Here is an 8,101-nt window from a genome sequence, read left to right on the forward strand (position 1 = left end):
ACCATGTTTCACCCATAAAATCCCCCCAAAATCCATTCACAGCTGTGTCTTGACACTCAGTGATACATGCGACATGGAGTTTTTGGATCGAAACAAAGTAGGTACGCGATAATATCTTGTTAAAGTCATGGTGTCTGTAATTCTGTTCTCGTGTGCTCTCACCTCCAGATAGGGTTTTGCTGTTTAAAAAATATTTAAAAAAAAAAAAAAAAATGCCCTCCTGCTCAAAAATTTTCTTCCCCCAGAAAACTGAGATTTTAAGCTTTCCAATGATGTATCACAGATGCATACCGGACAATTTTGAAAATTGGCTAAATTGGGGGTCTTGAGCAGAATTTCAAGTCACCTGAGTGTTTTCCGCCATATCTATGTGCGCTTGGCCTCGATAATAACGTATGACGTAGATCGTCGCCCATCACATTTGTTCCCGGAAATAATTAGCCCCAAAACTAGAATGACTGAAAAACAGACTTCTTTGGACATATTTTTTACGTGGAAAAGAGAACCTGACGAGCCAGAAGATGAGCCTACAACCTCGAAGAAAACTAAATCTATGCTACTTCCCAATCACTAAAGACACACGAACTGCGAAGGAGCGGATTCGTGACCCGTATGTGAATAAACCGAGTGATTCGAGCATGTCTGTGCAACAGGAATATCAGCTTGTAGAGATCGCAAATCACGGCGACCTTAAACGTACATTTGAGACAACAACTTTACCGAGGTTCTAGATAAAAGTCATTCCGGAATATCCTGACATCGCCAGGAGCGCACTGAAAACTGTGCTACAATTTCCAACATCGTATCTTTGTGAAGCGGGCTTCTCTCACTCTCCCATATCGGGACCATCTCGTCTCAACGAAACAAGCTCAGGCCTCCCACTGATTCAGCGGGTGAGTTATATTTTCCCTGCACTTAACACGACGGGGCTAAAAACAAATGTTATTTTGTATTTGCTGTATTTTTCTGCCGCACATTGCCGGTGTTCTGACAAATTTGGCATGCGCGTAATGTTAAAAATGACCGCGATGCAGCGATTCCAAAGTACACATTACAAACTTTGAAGAAAGGAATATTAACTTACGTTTGCCATGTTAGCTGCACACAACAACAAAATATTAGAGAGGCCTGTAATTGTCAACATCGTTAAACCTCAACCATGAGAGACAGAATGTGGGGAAAAAAAAAACTGAAAATCACATTGTTTGATTTTTAAATAATTTATTTGCAAATCATGGTGGAAAATAAGTATTTGGTCAATACCAAAAGTTCATTTAAATACTTTGTTTTGTACCCTTTGTTGGCAATAACGGAGGCCAAACGTTTTCTGTAACTTCACAAGCTTTTCACACACTGTTGCTGGTATTTTGGCCCATTCCTCCATGCAGATCTCCTCTAGAACAGTGATGTTTTGGGGCTGTCGTTGGGCAACACGGACTTTCAACTCCCTCCGCAGATTTTCTATGGGGTTGAGACCTGGAGACTGGCTAGGCCACTCCTCCAGGACCTTGAAATGATTCTTACGAAGCCACTCCTTTGTTGCCCTGGCTGTGTGTTTGGGATCATTGTCATGCTGAAAGACCCAGGCACGACTCATCTTCAATGCCCTTGCTGACGGAAGGAGATTTTCACTCAAAATCTCTCGATACATGGCCCTACTCATTCTTTCCTTTACACAGATCAGTCGTCCTGGTCCCTTTGCAGAAAAACAGCCCCAAAGCATGACGTTTCCACCCCCATGCTTCACAGTGGGTACGGTGCAATTCAGTATTCTTTTTCTTCCAAACACGAGAACCTGTGTTTCTACCAAAAAGTTCTATTTTGTTTTCATCTGACCATAACACATTCTCCCAGTCCTCTTCTGGATCATCCAAATGCTCTCTAACGAACCGCAGACGGGCCTGGACGTGTACTTTCTTCAGCAGGGGGACACATCTGGCAGTGCAGGATTTGAGTCACTGGCGGCGCATTGTGTTACTGATAGTAGCCTTTGTTACTGTGGTCCCAGCTCTCTGTAGGCCATTCCCCCTTGGTGGTTCTGGGATTTTTGCTCCCCGTTCCTGTTATTTTGACGCCACGGGGTGAGGAGGGAGTTGAAAGTCCGTGTTGCCCAACGACACCCCCAAAACATCACTGCTCTAGAGGAGATCTGCATGGAGGAATGGGCCAAAATACCAGCAACAGGGTGTGAAAAACTTGTGAAGAGTTACAGAAAACGTTTGGCCTCCGTTATTGCCAACAAAGACATACATACCAAAGTATTGAGATGAACTTTTGGTATAGACCAAATACTTATTTTCCACCATGATTTGAAAATAAATTCTTTAAAACTCAAAAAATGTGATTTTTCAGGGTTTTTTTTCCACATTCTGTCTCTCATGGTTGAGGTTTACCCATTGTTGAAATTGGCAATGGCGTACCGCAAGCAACACGTCACTTCCGCTCATTAATATTAATGACATTAGCTACTGTTGCTAAGTAGGGAGAAGCCACGGTTTGTCCCTAATAGGAAATGAATGGAAATCGTGTACGAAGGAGATGTTTACAGAGCTAAACCTCCCAATTTTCTCCGAAAATGATGTGCCTGGTGCCAAATTCACTGGCAAAGATGTAGAAGAACATAAAAATCTTCAGTTAAAGAGATGGCTTGAGTGTCGAAGGCTGAAAAATACGGAAAAAAACGAGCCGACCTAAGCATAGCTTTAGCTTTTTTATCGACGCGACTGACAATGACATTCTCCTGTTTCAACAAGCTATCCTTTACCATCAGCCCTGTCTTTCTTATATATCCTCTGGTTGTCCTACGTCTCTTACCGTTCTTGGGGGTAATTTAGTTGGCTTTGTGTAGCGATCGCAAATGCTACTCAGTGACAGCCAACGAACTTTTTTAGTTTTTTCATTGATAACACATCTTAATTCTATAATTTATTTACACTTCCCCCTTACTAAAGTTGTTTTATATAATATATATATATAACAGAAACGGTAACAGTGGCAGTCAGATACCATTGTAATTCTTTTCAGGTCATTCATTGTCAGACAGAAGCAGTACAGCACGACGTTACGCTAAAAGAATAAGTTAAAAATATAAAAATGGCTTAGCTCTTTGTCCTCTGAAAGACCATGCCAACCCAACATAATGTTTACTGCATACGAAATGTGAATGGATTCACCGAGCTGGTGTTAAAGTCCGCGCAAATTGATTCGGTCTTCACATTTTTTCCTCCCGAGTTTTTGGTTTCCGGAAACGTAAGAAGAAACATCCTTCATGTGTCGTAATGTCTAGAGTAGTTTCTCCAAGTTCCAAAAAAGCAATGCGTGATCGGCATGTTCGTTTTTGAAAGATTACCGGCGAAAATTAGCACAAATTACGTTAAGTCTATGCGAGGGCTGGTCTATAATGTCCCACTTCGGGTTTACTTCCGCTTTACGATGCGACGTCACGGTCAAAAAATAGTCTGCGTGCGGTACGCCATTACAGGCCTCTCTAATATTTTCAAGTGGGAGAACTTTCACAATTAGTGGCTGACTAAATACTTATTTGCCCCACTGTATGTTTGTGATGTTAAGTTTTTTTAGCACCGTTGGATAACATTAAGAGTCCAACTGAATATAAAAGAGGGCTTTTTTTCACTGCCACAAAAGCTTTTGGAGCAAAATTTTATATGGGTGCAAAATTTGACAGAACACCGGTCTGTGGAAAAAAAGACCCTAATCACACCGGTCCGTGGTGCAAAAAAGGTTGGGGACCCCTGGTCTAAAGGCCTCCAGGATTCTGCAAAATCTTTGCCAAACACTGAAACTTCACTGAAAATCTAGTCAATTGTCAACAAATCCTGCCAAAAGCAAATTCCTCATTATGGACTAGTGACCAGTAGATTTTAGTTCAAATTGACAAACAGTGAACATTTTGATAGTCAATCACAGATCATACGTACATAGACCACGTGTAGAGAAACGATGGGCTCACCTCCATTCAATCACATAGCATGTATCGACAAAACAGACAAGTTTCTAGTCAATCACAATGCACATACTGTATATCCTGAAGGGACTGAAATGTAAGTTTGTAACTTGTCCAACTTTCTTGAAGGGTACAGTCGATAAGAAAAGCTTTCCAATGCTTGAAGGAATAGTAAAGTGTCACTCTTGTATCTGTAACACCCAACCTTGAAGAAATTTTCCTGGCATTCCTGCATTGTCATTTAAATCGCCTTCCTCTGTTTCTCTAAAACCAGAAAACCCCCAAGGTTGATCTCTGCTCACGTAGTCTTGCTTGTCTTTAGGCGCAATTAGAGGCATCCAGTTTTGTTTGTATTCCGAAGTTGGATTGACATCTTTTGGTAGTACGTCATTGCGTAGGTAAACTCCAAGTGGATCTGAATGAGTTGAGTCAGAGTCCCTTGGGGTCGGAGTGTTTAGCGTCTCATCCACACACCCGGAGTCCGACGATTCAGAGCTATTCAAGCGATTCAGCTGAGCTAAAACCAAGTCCTTTTTAGATTCAAGCTTTTCTACATGGAAATGGACTGACGTCAACTTAAGTTGACCGTTTGCGTCTCGCGTGGTCTTCAACGTCAGCTGTCCAACCGGATCCTCGTCCTCAGAGGTTGCAATTTGTAGAGGAGGTGGTGTTTTTTCCACATCTTCCACGAGGACTGTTGAGAGCTTGTTCTGATTAGCCAGCAACACAGAACTGTAGACGATAGATGAATGGGCACTGGACAGCTGTTCATTTGGACTCCCGTCCATACTGTGTATGGAAACATCCCTGTTTGCGTTAGGCCTGACAGGAACATAATTGTGGATTTCCTGATTTTTAGCAGAGACGGTCGCAGTGGAAATAAGCTGTTTCCTCTCTGAGGTATGCTGATGGTTTGCCAGTAGTTTGCTAGTATGTATCTCCTGTTTTAAAGAACAGAAAACAAGTCCAGGGTAGTGAAATTAGTTAGCGAGACTGCTATTTTCGAGACAAGTAAATCGACTCACCAACTAGATTACTGTGGTTTACTGAATGAAATCAAATCACGACCTTTATTGCAAGGCCGGCCCAGCCTATAGGCAGACTATGCAGCTGCTTAGGGCCCCTGACCACCATGGGGCCGCCAATCTGGCAACCTCATTTTATACGTTGTTAATATTGCGTTTATCTATGCAAACATCCGTTTACGACAGTTTGCTTCATTTGACTTAGGTTTTTTTTTTTTTTTTTTTTCGAGTTTTGATACTTGATTACAAGTAAAGATGTCCCGATCGTTCAGCATCCCGAACGATCGGGTCCGATCACGTCATTTTCAAAGTATCGGAATCGGCAGAAAAAATATCGGACATGCCTTTCCAAATATATATATATATAAATTTTAATTAAATCGTTTTCTAATTGTATTAGTAACATTACAGACAAAATGTCTAACACTCATCCAGAGTCTTTAGTTTTGGCTTTAAGTAGGGCTATCAAATTAATCTCGTTAACAGCGGTAATAACATTAAAATATTTGGCGCAATTAACGCATGCGCTGCACGACCCACTCACGCATTGTCACGTTCAATCTATAATGGCACCGTTGTACGTATACATAGAGCTAAAAGGCAACGTAAAATGAGTAGAGAGAATTTTGGCAGCCTTTGAAGCCTTTTTTTAATTGGCTAAAGCCTTACAATCCCTCTCTCAACAATTAGAAATATCGTGGTAAGCAATGTGGGGAAGAAAGGTAGTAGTTGATCTTTTTCTTAACACCCTATGTTATCTCCCAACACAGAGAAGATATATCAATTGGTACCACTACGCACAGTCATGGTTGCACTTCCCATCATGCATTTGGTCAGAAGTTAAATGGTTACAGTATCATTTACTGAAAGCTCAACAAATACACTAGATGGCAATATTTAGCCAAAATATACAAAGTCACATTTACCCTTTAAGAATTACAAGTCTTTCTATCCGTGGATCCCTCTCACAGAAAGAATGTTAATAATATAAATGCAATCTTGAGGATTTATTGTCATAATAAACAAATACAGTACTTATGTACTGTATGTTCAATGTATATATTCGTCCCGAGTTTTCTTCATTTTTTTCTTAATGCATTGCCAAAATGTATATGATCGGGAAAAATTATCGGGAATGATTGGAATTGAATCGGGAGCAAAAAAAAAAAAAAAAAGCAATCGGATCGGGAAATATCGGGATCGGCAGATACTCAAACTAAAACGATCGGGATCGGATCGGGAGCAAAAAAACATGATCGGAACAACCCTAATTACAAGCTTAAAAAAATAAAAGTTCTTCCTTTACTTCTTTCTTTTACTCTTTCAGAAAAAGGTTTGGTGCCATCTACTGTAAGTCCTGACAATCATTTGGTGTGAGAAGTTTGAAGTATGCAGTGCAACAAAATCTGATTAATATACAAAATATGGACGTATGGGTTGGATCGCATGTATGGGTTTCACAGTACACTGTGACGAAATGGTGGGCCAAAAATATGGGCCCCTTGGCATTATTTTGGCCCCCAAATGGCCCTGCTTTATTGCCATAGTTGACATCGGTGAGAAAGTTTTCCATCGTGGTTTGTTTTTAAAGAGAGCTGTCACCACAACAAAGGTTCTGCACGTCATCAAGAAACTGTTGCAATTACTAAAACCACATATTTACACAGTTATTCAATGCCGTTAACACGTGCAGACACTTTGAATCCTGCGCGATGAGCCCGATTTTCAAGTCGTGCCACATTTCCTGATTGTTTTTTTTAGACCAGTAGTATTCCATAGCACGAATACTTTGGCGTGACATGGGTGATTACAGTTTTTCAAATGTCTTAATCAGAAAAAATGTATCCCCTTACCACCAAAAAACATGTCTGTTCAACTATTAGCAGAGGATGTAAAATATGTGCCTTTGCTAAAGAACGGTCGAACCAATACTGGTTTAGAATGCAGAGAGAGAAAGTGACTACTCACCAGTGAGCGTGGCAGCTTCCTGTCCGTCCCGCCCTTCATGTAGAAACATAAACCTCCAGATGACAACAGTATGATGAATGCCAGTAGGGCGGTGCCAGTGAGGACCCATGATAGACTCGTAGTGATTTTAGCTGGGTAAGGACAACAGTGGACAAAAGAGTCAGTTAAAAGTACACTGTAAAAAAAATTCAAGTCAACCGATTTCACTTGAATTGTCAGGTTTTAATAGAAAACTCAAAGCTGAGAGGGTCCGAGACCCGACTCAACTCAACTTGTGAGGAGGGATGGGAATTGATACGATTTTTCCGATTCCATTATCGATATTGCTTAACGATTCGATTCTTTATCGATTCTCTTATCAATTCTAATTTGGACTAATGGACTGTATGAGGTTCTGGGTTCAGTGTTTTATGGTTCATTTGCCTCTAGGTGTCCGTTGGAACACAAGGAGCGGAGAGTGGAGTTGGTCTTTGGCACTTTTAATCCAGCTTGGCAACAGGCACAACTATATAGAGGCAATGGCACTTGATATGAGAATCACTCAATGAGTATGTGAGAGCATGCGTGGAAAGATGTTGATGTATTTGTATGTGTGTGGAAGAAGACCGGAATGTGTAGGTACAGTGGGGCAAATAAGTATTTAGTCAACCACTAATTGTGCAAGTTCTCCCACTTGAAAATATTGGAGAGGCCTGTAATTGTCAACATGGGTAAACCTCAACCATGAGAGACAAATTGTGGAAAAAAAAAACAGAAAATCACATTGTTTGATTTTTAAAGAATTTATTTGCAAATCATGGTGGAAAATAAGTATTTGGTCAATACCAAAAGTTCATCTCAATACTTTGTTATGTACCCTTTTTTGGCAATAACAGAGGCCAAACGTTTTCTGTAACTCTTCACAACTTTTCACACACTATTGCTGGTATTTTGGCCCATTCCTCCATGCAGATCTCCTCTAGAGCGGTAATGTTTTGGGGCTGTCGTTGGGCAACATGGACTTTCAACTCCCTCCACATATTTTCTATGGGGTTGAGATCTGGAGACTGGTTAGGCCACTCCAGGACCTTGAAATGCTTCTTCCGAAGCCACTCCTTTGTTGCCCTGGCTGTGTGTTTGGGATCATTGTCATGCTGACCCAGCC

The 8,101-nt window shown here is 41.0% G+C and overlaps 1 protein-coding gene across 1 annotated transcript; it reads right to left on the reverse strand.

The window, feature by feature from the left end:
* Positions 1-2,353: 2,353 nt before the first annotated feature.
* LOC130914293 (uncharacterized) lies at positions 2,354-6,997 on the reverse strand. The gene is made up of 2 exons (XM_057833335.1): positions 6,958-6,997; positions 2,354-4,905 (listed from the first exon to the last, which is right to left on the reverse strand). Exons 1-2 carry the CDS (start codon positions 6,994-6,996, stop codon positions 4,144-4,146), a joined length of 801 nt encoding a protein of 266 aa, XP_057689318.1. The 5' UTR covers position 6,997; the 3' UTR covers positions 2,354-4,143.
* Positions 6,998-8,101: the final 1,104 nt, after the last annotated feature.

Source organism: Corythoichthys intestinalis, chromosome 4 (assembly GCF_030265065.1).
Source record: "Corythoichthys intestinalis isolate RoL2023-P3 chromosome 4, ASM3026506v1, whole genome shotgun sequence".
NCBI lineage: Eukaryota > Metazoa > Chordata > Actinopteri > Syngnathiformes > Syngnathidae > Corythoichthys > Corythoichthys intestinalis.